At 41.1% G+C, this 14,951-nt stretch overlaps 1 protein-coding gene across 3 annotated transcripts in view; it reads left to right on the top strand.

The window, feature by feature from the left end:
• The first annotated feature begins 3,828 nt into the window (after positions 1-3,828).
• Positions 3,829-14,951, top strand: part of AP1M2 (adaptor related protein complex 1 subunit mu 2) — a 25,665-nt gene continuing 14,542 nt past the window's right edge. The window contains exons 1-3 of one of the 3 annotated variants that reach the window (XM_020791631.3): positions 3,829-6,828; positions 8,487-8,643; positions 14,364-14,431. In XM_020791631.3, coding sequence (XP_020647290.1) covers positions 6,787-6,828; positions 8,487-8,643; positions 14,364-14,431 — 267 coding nt within the window. In that variant the 5' untranslated portion in view covers positions 3,829-6,786. The remainder of the gene's footprint in view (positions 6,829-8,486; positions 8,644-14,363; positions 14,432-14,951) is intronic. The other 2 variants (XM_072991638.2, XM_072991639.2) reach the window with 2 other exon arrangements.

The following is a 14,951-nucleotide window of genomic DNA, read 5'->3' as shown; positions in this document are numbered from 1 at the left end:
CGGGGCATTCTGTGGCTCTGGCTCAGCATAACCAACATAGCCTGGAATGGAGGAGTTGTGCACATTCCACAAGGGACTTATTCCATGCGCGCATGCACACACAGCTCTCCTCGCTAGACTTAACAATGACTGGCATTGTGAGAAGGACCCAGATGCATCCGCATACACACCACCCCCAGGTACATTCATCCCTGCAAATTCCTGGCAGCAATGTTTCTCCCACAGCTCATTCTTGGCAATGTCTTTCAAAACTTCCTCTGGTAATACAGAGACTTCAGCTCATAACTAGCAAAGGAAGAGATGAAATGAATCATGACTGTTACATTTATGATATTTATTAGCGGTTTTTCTGCTCGAAAGTATCCAAAGAAATATCCGGCATGTTCATTCATTCATATAAATATTGCATGTGTGTGTGTGCATGCACATGCGCAAGAGAGCGATTATATCCAATCCCACACCTGCCATGGAGTTGTCGGGGGTATAATCACTTGGCAGCATATTCTAAAATGCTGGTGCCATCACAAGGAAAAGCCCACCAGACTTCACTATGGGAAAGGATACAATATACAACACAACTGAGCCCAACATTTTGTTAGTATGTGTGGGAGAAGCCCTAAACACACACACTGTGACACACACATTTACAGATACTCAGATACATCCCCCACCTGAATATTTCATAGATAAAAAGTGCTATGGTTTGAAAACTTTGCCTTCTTTAATATTCACTTTATCAAAGTCATTCAAGGACCTTGTGTGCAGCCCTCTTGAAAAGGATTGGCAGTCTGGGTTGGTGATTTTTATACAAGGCTACTGAAGCTAGTTTTAATCCCTTACGTCTATTCTTTGTTATTCTCCACTTCTTGGCAGCCTATTTATGGGTCACACAGCACATGCCTCTGGGTTGCCTCTCCCTTGGCCCAGAGCCAGACAAGGCAGCTGTCTGTCTATAGCTCAAGAAGGTTAAAAAGCGCCATCCAGATGAGGTGTAGACTCTTCCCCCCCCCCACTCCATGGAGAATACATTAAAGCAATACAGGGGCAGGGAAGTAGCCCTCTTATTTGAAGAGTCCAAATTCAAGATTGGGCAATGCTCTTTACTATACAGTATTTAATGCCTTTATTAGACAGTACAGTAGGTGGCTTGGAGTGATGTGCCTTTAGTAAAGGCAATGGATAGTTCGCTAACCGGCAGCCTGTTGTCCAGGGGAAAATACCATTGATTCTACATCCCTCTTACTGAATCCTCTTACCACTACAGCTCAAGCTGATATTTCAAGCTTGCAGTCTGCATCGTAGAACAGTGGTTCCCAACCTTAGGTAACTCAGGTGTTCGTGGACTGCAATTCCCAGAAGCTTTCACCACCAGCTGTGCAGGCTGGAGTTTCTGGGAGTTGTAGTCCAGGAACACCTGGATTAGCCAAGGGTGAGAAGGACTGTCCTAAAACTTCTAAGTACAAATTTTGTAGCTTTAACATGGACACTTCCCCCCTCATTAAGAATTCTGGAGGAATATATCTGTGGAGATTCTAAGTCATCCAGGTGAGGTTCTCTGGATGTTGAGTCACAGCAACTGGACTTCTTCGTTGTTAGGTTGAAACATTTTGCTACTCATTCAAGTACCATGGACCCTCGACTTACAGACAGCTTCGCTTGCAGACTTTTCGAGTTACAGACTTCTCTGGCCACAAAATTTAGGTTTGATTTACAGCCAGAGAATCGACCTACAGACCGGGAAAAAACCAAAATGGAACAAAAACGGCCGGTTACGGATTAATCGGTTTTCAATGCATTGTAGGTCAACAGAGCCTCGACCTACAGACTTTTCGACCTGCAGCCACCGTTCCAATACGGATTAATTCCGTAAGTCCACTGTAGCTTCTTCAGTCTGAGGAGAGTTGGTAGGAAATCCCTGATATATCCTCCATGGCTCAACCTCCAGATAATTCTGAAGGTAACTAACAAGCTCCTGCAAAAAAAAAATTTAATGGTAAATATTATTTATTTACAATATTTTTACCCCACTTTCTCCTTAAAAAAGGACCTAAGGTGGTTTTACATCATTAAAAGACAGTATTTAAAGCAAACAACAATGAGTATACAAATACTTAAAAAGATCAGACAAATACCGTACTAAAAACAGAAACAACACCAAAACACATTAAAAGCAGTAAACTACAATAATCCATTCAAAACTTCCAGTCAGGTAGAGAGTCACTCTAGGAAAGCTTGCCTGAGGAGAAAGATGCTCCCAGACTTTGGATGGAGTTCCAAAGTCTGGGAGCAGCAACAGAGAAGGCCCTCTTCCATGTCCCCATTAGGTGCACTTGTGAAAGTGGCTGCTCCAATGTGAGATTTTGCTTATGCACTACACATCTGTAGTTTTGTTTCATTTTGTTGAAGCGGCATATACATGTACCCATGTGTGCACATAGGGGGATATTGCAGGTCTCTTGAATAGGGTACTGGACCCCCGTTTTTTGATCCCTCTCTAGTATCCTGCACCAGGCATGGGCTGACTTCCGGCTGACAGGGCCACATTTTACTTACATCTTGAAATCTATCAACTGGATGCAGGTGTCAAAGATATACACTTAGAATGAAATTATTTTGAACTCAGATGTTCATTTTGTGCACTGTAACTTAATATAACACGTAATTTCCCATACAAAAATTCACTGCAGGTTCCCTGCCATGCCATGACTTTCTTCATTTCATTACAAAGGGAATCATTTTGTGGTTTGTAATGTTAAAACAAGTGGAATGGGAACTGGAGATCTTTGGAGAGCTATTTCAGAAGATCACTCAGTGATCTCCTAATAGATGCCAATTTGCCCATCTTTATGGTAGTCTGGAATTAAAATCCAATCTCCCATCTCAAAACTGTGACATAAAACCATGGTTCACATTGCAAAAGCTGCCACTGGTTTTCCTGTAGTGCTTCTGCATTCTTTCCTACCCATTTCCAGTCCTAGTGAAGAACAGAGACAACTCGCTCTGTACTGGACACAATGAGATAGCTGGTGTTTACTACAGATGAGAAAGAGATTGTAATTCGAGTGGACTCAATTTTAATTTATCTTTTTGTCTTTATATTGCTTCTTCTCTAATACAAAGGAACATGCCAGGGCCAACCACTGGCATATGTTTTTCTCCGCACTGACCACACCTTCCAAGGATGGCAATGAGGACAGGATTTGGAAACACGTATAGATGTGTAGGCAGATATGTGTAGGGTGGAAGGGCTGGATATACAAGCTAAATCCTAAGCATACTTACCAGAAAGAAAGTCCCATTAAGTTTGGGTTTAGCTATTAAATAACCTAGGAAAAAAACTGAGTGAGTACATCCCCTATAATTCCCTCTTTGATCTTATCCCATTGACATAGTATACTAGCTTGTACAGTACAGTGGACCCTCGACTTACAGACTTTTCGAGTTACAGACTTCTCTGGCTGCAAAATTTAGGTTCGACTTGCAGCCGGAGAATCAACCTACAGACCAGAAAAAAACCAAAATGCAACAAAAATGGAACAAAAACAGTCAGTTATGGGATTAATTGGTTTTCAATGCATTGTAGGTCAATGGAGACTCGACCTACAGACTTTTCGACTTGCAGCCACCGTTCCAATACGGATTAATTCCATAAGTAGAGGGTCCAATGTATAATAAGTGTGTGAGCTAAGAGGTCCTTGGTTCAATACCACCATAGCTATCACAGCCATTGGGTAACCCTAGACAAGCCACTTCTCTCAGTCTCAAAGTAGCATCAACACCCTGGTAATATGGGACTAAAAAGGCACTAAATATGGGACTAAAAGGATGTCTCAGTGTGGTGTAGTGGACAGAGTGATGGACTAGGGCTCTGGAGAACAGGGTTCGAATCCCCACTTGGCCATGGAAACTCATTGAGGGAGTGAAACTGGTAGAACCATTCCTTAAATACCTCACTTACCTTGAAAGGCTGGTTAGGGTAGCTATAAGTCAGCTCCAACTTGACGACACACACCTTGCAGGGTTTTCGGTTTTTTATTTTTAAAATATAAATAAAATGAGGGGGGAAAGATATTTTAAACAATGTGTAATAACAAAAATGTAGAACGAAATTCACTCTTAACTCAAGTATACAGTATTAATCACCATCCTTGGGATTTTTTTCTCATTTTAAAATTTCATCTTATTTTGTTTTATATCATGTGCCCCATCTCTTTCCAGAAATATGATTCTTGTGTTGGTGTTAACCTTTATGTTCACTAAATACATGCATTAAAAAGGCATTTGAAATCTCATTAAAACTATTTTCTTTCGATAATCCTTTTCTAACTTTCAATTTGCAGGTTAATTTATCATTAATAGTAAAATTCCACATTTAATTTTACTATTCCTCTATATTAAACTGATTAGCATTCTTCCAGTTCCTAGCAAATATCAGTCTTGCTGCTGCTAACATAATAATCATCAGTTCCATTTTTCCTTTCTAATTGACTGTTTCCAAATATATTTAACAAAGCTAATATTGGAAACCTTCATATATCCATCCCAATGATTTCTTCAATCTAATTAAAAACAATTGTCCATTCCTTCTGCCTGTATTGACATCTCCACCACATATGGTAATATGTTCCCCTTTCTTTCTTAAATCACCAACATGTCAATCAATCAATCAATCAATCAATCAATCAATCAATCAATCAATCAATCAATCAATCAATCAATCAATCAATCAATCAATCAATCAACATTTATTTGCATTAGCCATATGCCATAGCAAAGTAAATATAAAATCTACAAAGATACAGAATCAACGCAACCAACATGTAGTTAATATCTCTGTATTCATTATATTCAGTTTCATTGGTGTTAAGTACCATTTCTATATTACTTTCTAACAATTTTCCTTTACCCTGATATATTTTTCATTATTCTTTTTCCCCAAAATCTTCCATATCTCCCCACTAATTTCTTTGTCTCCTTGCCATATCTCTTTCAGTGCTGTTATTTTACATTTGTCCTCTAATAACATTTTATATATTACACTTATTATCCTCTTTCTTTGCTTATTACCTTCCATCTTCTTAATTTTTAATTTTTTTTCAAATTTAGTCATCACCCTACATCCTCCTGCCTTTCCCCCCATTCCTGAGTCCAGTTATCTAACTGCATTACATTCAACCAGGTAATTCATTCCTGTCCTGGTAGCTCTTTTATTCTTCCTTTATTATAAATCTTCTTCATCCAGTTTTTAATTTTTGTAACTCCTTGCTCTAGCAAAACATTGTTTACTTTTCTCTTAAGACTTTTTTTTTGGAAAATTATGTAATTCCATCACATGAATCAACGGGGAAATCTTGGGACTCAATTTTCTCCTATATAATTCTTCCAGTGTTGCAACATATTACTTAAAAATGGACTATCTATAGTTTTAATAACATCTTTTAGATTTTCCTTTAAAACATATTTTCCACACTATCCTGATTCTTATAAAACTCTTAAGTCACTCCATATGATCTCTTTACTATTTATTACAATTTCTGGAATATGTCTCAATCGATTATCTATATAGGACAGTTTAATGTTTGCTAAAACCAAACTTCCTTTCTTTTGAGAAAAATACCATTTTTTTTGGTTGTTGTGGGTTTTTCGGGCTCTTTGGCCATGTTTGGCTCGAAAAGCCCACAACAACCATTAGATCCCAGCCGTGAAGGCCTTCACGAATAATTTTTTTTATTGTCACCCTTTTATTTTCATTGCAGTACAAATCAAACTCTGCAATTCTTTAAATTCCTTATCATCTATCTTTATGGGTAACATCCAAAAATTTTTTTTAAAAAGGGGATTATCTTCATTTTTACGATTGCTGTTCTTCCAAACCATAACTTCAACTTTTGATATTCTTTGATTTGTTCCTTAATTGGTTCATTTTTATATCTTTACAATTCCGAGTAAGATCTATCCCTTAATATCTGATGCTATTTTTAATTCACCCTTAAACCTAACTCTCATTTCTCTCCTCTCTTTATTATCATAGTTGGCTAGCATAAATTCTGATCTGCTCCAGTTCACTCTTAACCCTATTACTTCCTCATACGTTTTTAAATGCACTTTAATATTTTCTATACGTGTTATTGAATCTTTAATTGCTAATAAATTCACTCACTTTTTATTCTTTATTCTGTATTCCTTTTATTTCGGTATCTTCTCTAATTGTGTTTGTTAATAATTCTATTGTCAAAGTAAATAGAACTGGAGATAAGGGGCATCGACTTTTCTTGGCTTGCCTAAGATAGCCCGCGCGAGAGAGCCGGAGGGAGAGTCCGAAGCGTTTAAATCTCTCTCACAGCTTATTAGGCTCCGAACCGCCCTCTCTCACCAGCCCTGTGTAGAGAGACCTGAACTCTGATCCTCGCACCTCCCGTGGCTGATCCCCTACCCTTTTCTTGTGTGTGCTGCGATTTGGCATTCATGATTACTCTAAAAGTAAGCCGTCACAAGTTCAGCAGGGCTCACCTCGCAGCGTTTGCCATCTGTCAACGGCAGAGCGCGTCAGGGAAGGATGGCTTCCTTTCCTTTTAGAAAAATTAGCCGCACCTTGCAAGCGCCTACACTTAATAAATAAATGACTCCTCTCCTTCCCTTTTTTGTCGGAGGATTTCTGTCGCCCCTGCCAGCGATCACCTCCCCTTTAAGGCAGCCCAGCTCACCTGTAGGCGCAGCCCATTTACCTGGCCCAGGTGGCTGCCGAGAGCGATCGAAGGCGACGAGGAGGAAGCGGGCACAAGCAGTATGTCTGCCTCGGCAGTCTTCATCCTTGACCTGAAAGGCAAGGTGAGTCCAACCCTTCGGCCTCGAAGGGAGGTGCGTGAGCGTCGAGAGCTTCATATTGGGACTTAGTTGGTGAAGAACCGCCTCTAAAAGTGGAAAAGTTCCAGAAGTGACCCCCCTCCCCTCCCCCACCGTCCTTCTGCCTGCAGATCCGTGGGTCAGATAGTCCAAAAATTCCCTCTACCTCAATCACTTTTTTTGGAGAGAGGAAAAGAAGCCACCCATCCTGGCCCTGTCCTCCAACTACTAGGCCAGCTTTCCTCCTTTTATAAAAGTGACAGAACACGAGAAGAGCGGTGGCTGCCCCTGCTCCCTGTTGTCAGCTCCTCTTCCCTTTTCTCCCACGGTCCCTCCTCCGCTTCCATCTTTCTTAGGGCCAGGAGGTGAAACCCCCGATTCTTGGTCCCCAGCAGAACTATTTCTGTCTTCCTGTCCTGCCTTGGAAATAATAAAAATCACCATTGTTATCTTAGAACTGCAGAACTGGAAGGGCCCCTATTGATTTGAGTCCTGCCCCTGTCAAGCAGGCAGTGTGGGGAATCGAACACCCAACCTCTGAAATGGGGCTTGAGATCCTCCCTCTCGGGGCCAGCATTACCCTTTGGCTTTTCTTCTGCTAGAGGCAGAGGGGTGGGGAAAGAAGGAGGGAAAAGGCTTGGCCTTTTGCCTAAAGGAGGTATGTTTTCAAAGCAGCCTGCTGGCTTCCATCCTGCTGATGCTGGTCACAGCAGCCTGCTACACAGTGGAGCTTAAATGAGCCCAAAGAGCAGTTCCAGGCCTGTAGCTTGAAGGATGTCATTGTCCAGGGCCCATCGCGGTTGAAAATGAGATTGAAATCCCTTAAATCTTTATTGAAATCACGAAGTACACTTGGCTTCACCTTGTGCACACGGCTGATTTCTGGAGCTGACCATCACTGCTATAGGTGGCAGTGGACATGGAGTTTAAGAGCCACTGGACTCTAATTCACAGAAGCAAGAGCAGCCTCTAAGCCAGCCGAAGGTGAGCCGAGTAATCATGACTTCAGGGGCTGAGATGATGATGATGGTTTGAGAATAAGAAAAACATGCCCACAAGCAGACAGGATCTGTGGAGATTCCCATTCATTCCAAACTGGAATGGGGCATGTAATGCTTAGTAATCAGCTGTTTTCTGCATTGTTGTGATTTTGCTTAATGAGGACAACAATGACGACATAAACCAATACATCTCCAGCTATATAACTTTGCTCTTTTTGAGCATGTAATGTTAGGGAAGCCATACGCTCGGCCTCAGTCTCTTCTCCCTACCCCTGTAAGTAGTTAGTAAGCGTACCTTTAAATGAGATGGTGTATTATGATGATGATGATGATGATGATGATGATGATGATGATTGATTGATTGATTGATTGATTGATTGATTGATTTGTACCCTGCCTATCTGGACCAATGGACCATGATCATGTGTTGGCAGCAGCAATGAGGAACATGCAGTCCGCCCATATGTTGTTGGCATCTATTACCCATCAGCCCTGCTGGCCAGGAAGGCCATGGTTAGGATGACTGGAATGATAGTTCAGTGATATCTGGAGGTCTTCATATTCCCTACCTCAGCCTCACATTTTGACCCAGGTGTCAGTCATGTGTAACCAGCCTCACTCAACTGCCTGCCTCTTCCATAGCCACTGATCAGCCGCAACTATAAGGGCGATGTGAGCATGTCAGAAATCGACTACTTCATGCCACTCTTGATGCAGAAGGAGGAGGAATCTGCCCTGACACCACTCCTATCCCATGGGAAGGTCCACTTCCTCTGGATCAAGCACAGCAACCTCTACTGTATCCTTTCAGCGCCTAAGCAAAAGGAAGCACAGCGATGCGTCAACCTCGCCCAAGCAGCTACACTGATCAAAACTCCTATTCTATTTTGCTTACACCTGAAGAGCTGACTTACAGAAACGTTAGATCTTATGCAGATAGTCATCACTTAAAAATGGTGCAGATTTCTTCTCTGCTTTTGCACCAGTGCTTTTGTGCATCTGTTAGGCAACAGGAAAATGTCATTGGCCAAGGTGTGCAAATGAGTCCATGTTTGGCTATGGCACATGCAGGATTTCAAAGGAACTTTGCACCTGCTGACTGTGTTCTTAATACTTACGTGGTTATTTCTTCCTTTCCCTAAAATGTTCTGTATTTTCACACATGCATCTAACCAAGTGTTTTTAAAGATCTTGGTCATTTATGGTTACCCAGAATCCATCCTTATGTTTTGTTTGTACAGAACCCATGTTTATTTGAAACTTTGCATCTCCTTATATATTGGCTTTTAAGCCAACAGAAGGCTGGCAGCATTCGGGTACAGTAGGACGAGCTTATCCGCTAGGGATTGGTTCCAAGCCCCCACGGATACTGAAAACCACGCATAACAGTGAACCCTGTATATATATAAAGAGGGGGGAAACAGGAAAAAAATTATTTTCACTGTATTAACAGAACTGGACACAAGAGGGCACCAGGGACCATGCTATGTATTCTTCACTAACAAGTATTCATAGCATGGTTTCGGGCTCCCCCTAGTGCCTGGTTCTGATAATACATGTTAAAATAGTATTTTTCTGGATTTTTTTCTTTTAAAATTGTTAACATTTTCACACCTTGGAAAAGTGAAACCGTGGCTACTGGTCCAATGGATATGGGGGTCCTACTGCATTTGCCAAATACCCAGCTTTTTTTGCTTGCTTTACCCTTCTTAGAGGGGACTGTGGTTTTATTCCTGTTTCAAAGGGTAGTTAATCTGAGTAGGGGACACCACCTCTTTTAGACTTCTGCCTTAGCCCCTCTGGTGCTGATCTTGAAAGTTATTGGTAAAAGAATTTACTCTATTATCACCCACAGGCCCCCAGAGAAACTCTGAAACATTCAACCCTATTGGAAACTGATTATGGGTTTCACTGAGGTGTTGGACATTCCTGCTGGACTTCTTGTCATCAGTGTCTAATTTACATTGCCTTTTGCTAAATCAGTCATACTGACCGTGCACCGGTAATCCTATCCTGGTCCAACTGTTGCTTTTACTTTGATACTCTGATTCTAGGCTCTTGCTCAGCTGTCTGACTTCCTCCCTTTCCCCCACCTTAAGAATGCTTGACAGGCAGAGTGACATCTGAACATCTGATATGCTATGTACTGACAACCCTAACCCACAGATTTCAGTTACTTGAATCTTTGCATGTCCAGTCCAGTTGCATCTAAATTATAGGGACTCTAATACGGCTTTCAAAGTAAGTGAGCTATTACAAGAGTTGTTTTACTGATCCCACCCACTGCTCATTCAGTTACCAAGTGTCCAGGTTATGGCTGGATCAGAGAGGCCCACACTAACCATTCAGACACACTGCTCAGATTTTCCTGGTGCGGGTAGAGATTCCAGGAGGGCCAAATGTACTGATGGCTGGGGAAAGTCTTCATGCCCTGTACTACCTTCCAACACAGTGAGTCACTCTAACTGCTCAGTGCTTCAGAGAGTTACAAAAAACTCACCAGGTTAAGTGTTTAAGCCTGCACTCCAGTGCTGGTGGGTAGAAATACCAAAGGACCCACACAATATAAGGAATCCAGTTGGCGATCAAGACACCAACTGGATTTTTTTTTACTATCAATTAATCCTCTTTTCTCAAAATAACCAAACTGCTGTATTTTTTATTTTATTTTACTGAAGTTGTTGCAAAAAGAAGTTAGAAAAATAAAGTTCCCAACCATTTCAAAATATAATTTTAAAAATTCAGAAGCAGTCAAAAGAGTTGTGGAGCAAATAAGCATTCGAAAGATCTCAAGGCAAAGAAACTCCAGAACGATTTAAACAGAAAATAAGAAAGCTAACTATCCTATGTTAATACTCATATTCTAGCAGAACTTCAGCATGGTTCCAGAGCATGTGCAGATAGATATCATGCAGCAGAAGAGCTGGTAAGCACACCTATTTCCTGAGACAGATTAGGTTAAACTAAGCAAACCCTTTCCATTTATATACCCATAATTCCACTTTTTAGACGTTTGAAGGAAATTCACCAGTCAGACCTCAGATCGTCCCAAACTTTCTTAAAGGGGAGGGTAGCTTCTCCAAAGTAACTTTGCACTCTCCCGCTGCCTTCACTTCAGCTGAAACCAGCTTTGACAATTAGATTGTACCAGGACTGAGTTTTTGGCCTTGAAAATTTATTTTCATGCAGATAAGACACAGATGACAAAGCTTGCCAGTTAATGGGAAAATTTCCTCCTTCTGCTGGCCTGCTCATTCCACACACAAGCTAACAAGCCTGTTTTTCAAAGGACAACTGAAATCATCATCCCCTCATTTTCCAATGTCTTGACACCATGGCAGAGTGGTGATTTGAACCGAGGTCTTCTGAGTCCTAGTCTGACACTACCCTCTACACCACACCAGGTGCCATTGTTGCATACATATGCTATATTCATCTTACAATAAAGCAAAGATTTTAAGTCCTAAATTCAATCAGAAATAAAGACAAGAGAGGAAACTGTCTCTTTCCTTTAGGGCAGTTGTTCCCAGCCGTGGGTTCTCAGTAGTTTTTGGACTACAAATCCCAGAAGTCCTGGCTAACACAGCTAGTGGTGAAGGCTTCTGGGAATTTTAGTCCAATAATATTTGGGGACACTGCGTTGGGAACAACTGCCTTAGGGGAAGAATGAGCATGAACCAAAGACTTTTCATTAGAGAGGGTTGTTCTCCTGAAATAGAGCTGCAGTTCTAGAAAGTGAAATGAAAGCTGCTCTGAAAGCATTAGGTAAAGGTTTCCCTTGACATTTAGTCCAGTCGTGTCCAACTCTAGGGGGCGGTGCTCACCCCTGTCTTCAAGACATAGAGCCAGCATTTGTCTGTAGACAGTTTTCGTGGTCACGTGGCTAGCACGACTGGACACAGAACGCCGTTACCTTCCCAATGTGGTGGTACTGATTTATTTATTTGCATTTGCATACTTCCGAACTGCTAGGTTGGCAGGAGCAGGGACAAGCAATGAGAGCTCACTTCATTGCGTGGATTCGATCATATGACTGCTGGTCTTCTGACCTTGCAGCACAGAGGCTTCTGTGGTTTAACCCGCAGCGTCACCACGTCCCTACCTGAAAGCATTAGGAAGTAATAAATCACCAGAGGTAGATGGTATACTGATAGATCTGTTCAAGCCACAGAGAATGAATCCGCAAAATTCTAATAAAATATGTCAGCAAATATGTCAACAATATGTCAAAAACGGCTCACAGACTGGAAACACTCAATATACATTCCAATCCTTAAGAAAGGAAAAGCCAAGGACTGCAGTAACTACGGGATCATTGCTTTCATTTCTCATTCAAGTAAAGTGATTCTCAAGGTATTTCAACAAAGGTCTTTACCTTATAAGGAGTGAGAAATGCCTCATGTCCAAGCTGAAGGAAGAGGCACTCAAGATCACATTGCAAATATCTGCTGGCTCCTGGAGAGCACTAAAGAATGTTAGAAGATCAGTCTAGGTTTTATAGTTCAAGGCTGCAGCCAGAAAAAGGTAGTGGCAAACCACTTATGAACACTTTTTATGTAGAAAACCCTGAAAAGAATAGCCACAAGTCAGAATTAAAAATAGGCACAGGTAGGAAATGGGTCACCACACCACCTACAGGTTACAATGGTTATTCATCATTTCAGTCAAGAACAAAGCAGAAAGGTTTGTACTACAGATGTCTTTGTGGAAATGCTCTGAGAAATGGTAAACCAAAGCAATCCTGAAAACACATTCAAATCCTTTATTTTTTAAGGAAATAAAATAAGTTGACATTTATTTACTTTGAAGGAACCACAAGATATTCTTGCTTCCTGAAAAGAATTTTGCACTCTTTTAAGTGGTATTGGTCAAGTCAAATCCCGGAGAGATTTATTCTTCATTAATTTTTCCCTATATTCCAAGTTTGTGGTAGTTTTGCTCCCATGTTAATTAATCATAGAGGTCTTCTCTTGTCCTGAATTCACAGCACAATGAATTCACAGTAACACCCCCAGTATGAAGAGAGAATAAACATATTTTTTCTACCCACTCTCTCCACATCATTCATTTTATATGATGAGGATGTTGTGTTGAGGCCTTTCTCACCGAAAATTATAGAAAATACATAGCAATATAATATGTCTTTCTGATAAGCTATACCTCCTAAAACTGAATATTTAATCATCATCATCATCTTAGAACTGCAGAGCTGGAAGGGACCCTATTGATCATTGAGTCCAGCCCTTGTCAAGGAGGCACAATGAGGAACTGAACTCACAACCTCTGGCTCCACAACCAGATATGCTAGCATAAATTTAAGTGATGATTGGTCACTATTTAAGAAATCAGTGTTTCCATTTTTTATCATGTGCCAATTCACACAATTGGTGTGTGAAAAGAAATAAAACCACTGACCTCTGAACTAGTGACAATTTTCCACTGAGACATATGATATTCATCTTACACCAGTTATAGGATTCAGACCTCTACACGTGCCATATAATCCCAGTTATTCCGATTGTAAGAAAAGCTGAAAATCGCTGATTGTGTTCACAATTCCATTCAAATGAATGAAGTCAATCTGTACTCCTGAATTATAGAATGAAATTTGGCATAGCCCAACAGATGTTATTGGGTGGAAACGCATGAGAGATCTTCCAGTGACTGCGTGTAAAATAGACTTAAGCATGTGGATACAAGAGATAAAATTAGGATGGAGAAGTTCTGTTGCCTCTTCAGACTTGGTCTTGAGAACAAGGGAACTTCAACTAAAAGTATTGAACCCGCAAACAAATGTAAGTGCTGCATTTTGCAAGAATCAGTCTATATGCTTTCCTGTGGCAAATGGAGAGCATGAAGTAGACCTGCAAAGGGTGCAGCTACTGCTGCACTGTTCAGGAAAATGAAACTTGCAGAACACAAAAACTTACTGTACACACAGGCTGGAATGTTGAGCCATGGATGTCCTGCTGCCCCTTTAGACATGCATTAGTCTTCTCTGCTGTCTTCAGCTGTTGCTTTCTGTCTCCTTAGCCAACATACATAGGGGCAAGGGGTGGTTGGGGGGGAGGAGAGAATTCCCTAGAGTAGCGATGGCAAACCTATGGCATGCAGAGCCCTCTCTGTGGGCATGTGAGCCATGAGTCACAATCGACAAATACCCATCCTCTGATCTCAGATTTTGGCACTCCCCTCTGCTGGTGCAGTGGTCAAGCAGAAGGGTGCAATGGTGGCCACTATTTCTCTGTTAATACTGAGACCTTGGGGGAAAACGACAACAACCAAGCATTTAACCCTTGCAGAGCAGGGTCAGTTGTTTTTTCTAAACTAAAACTTCAGTACAGTATTCAGGTTTAAATTGCAGTGTTGGCACTTTGAAATAAACAAGTTGGTTTTGTGTTGCAGTTTGGGCACTCGGGCTCAAAAAGATTTGGCATCATTGCCCTAGAACGTGGGTCTCTAGCCCAGCACCCTGAGGGCTTTTCTTTTTCCTTATCAATGCCTGTACCTTTTATGTAGTGGTGGCCCTCACCATGAAGAATGCGAATGCCTCGCTGGTGTATTCATTTCTTTACAAAGTGGTAGAGGTAAGTAGTCACTGGCTGGGATTCGGGAGGAAACGAGGTAGGTCAAGCGCTTTATACCTTGGAACCGAAAAAAGTGAGGGGCTGGCTATCCTGTGTAGGGATGAAAAAGTCTACAAGGTCATTTATATAGAGAGCATTTAACACTATATACATTGCAGAAGATGAATAACTTAACCAATGCAATTTGTTGGAGGTGTGGTAAAGAAGAAGCGAAATTTGGACATGTATGAAAACGCATAAAATGTTTTTGTCTGAGACAGTGCAGAACATTTTAAGGATATAAATTACCAATGCATCCAGTGTTTGTATTACTGGGCAATTTAAATGGATTGGTAGACTCTAAAGTTCAAAGGATGATTACAGATGGTTGATCTGAGCTTGAATATTAACAACAGAATATTGGGGGGGGGAAGCAAGAAGTGTCATCCTTAAAAGAATGGGGTAACAACATTTGCCACAGAATATTATTTATTTATTTAACTTCTATGCTGACCCTCTTAGTGACTCCCACTGCTCTGGG

The sequence above is a fragment of the Pogona vitticeps genome, chromosome 2 (assembly GCF_051106095.1).
Source record: "Pogona vitticeps strain Pit_001003342236 chromosome 2, PviZW2.1, whole genome shotgun sequence".
Lineage (NCBI taxonomy): Eukaryota > Metazoa > Chordata > Lepidosauria > Squamata > Agamidae > Pogona > Pogona vitticeps.
The sequence above is the reverse complement of the archived record's forward strand: the minus strand, read 5'-3'. Positions and strand labels throughout refer to the sequence as shown.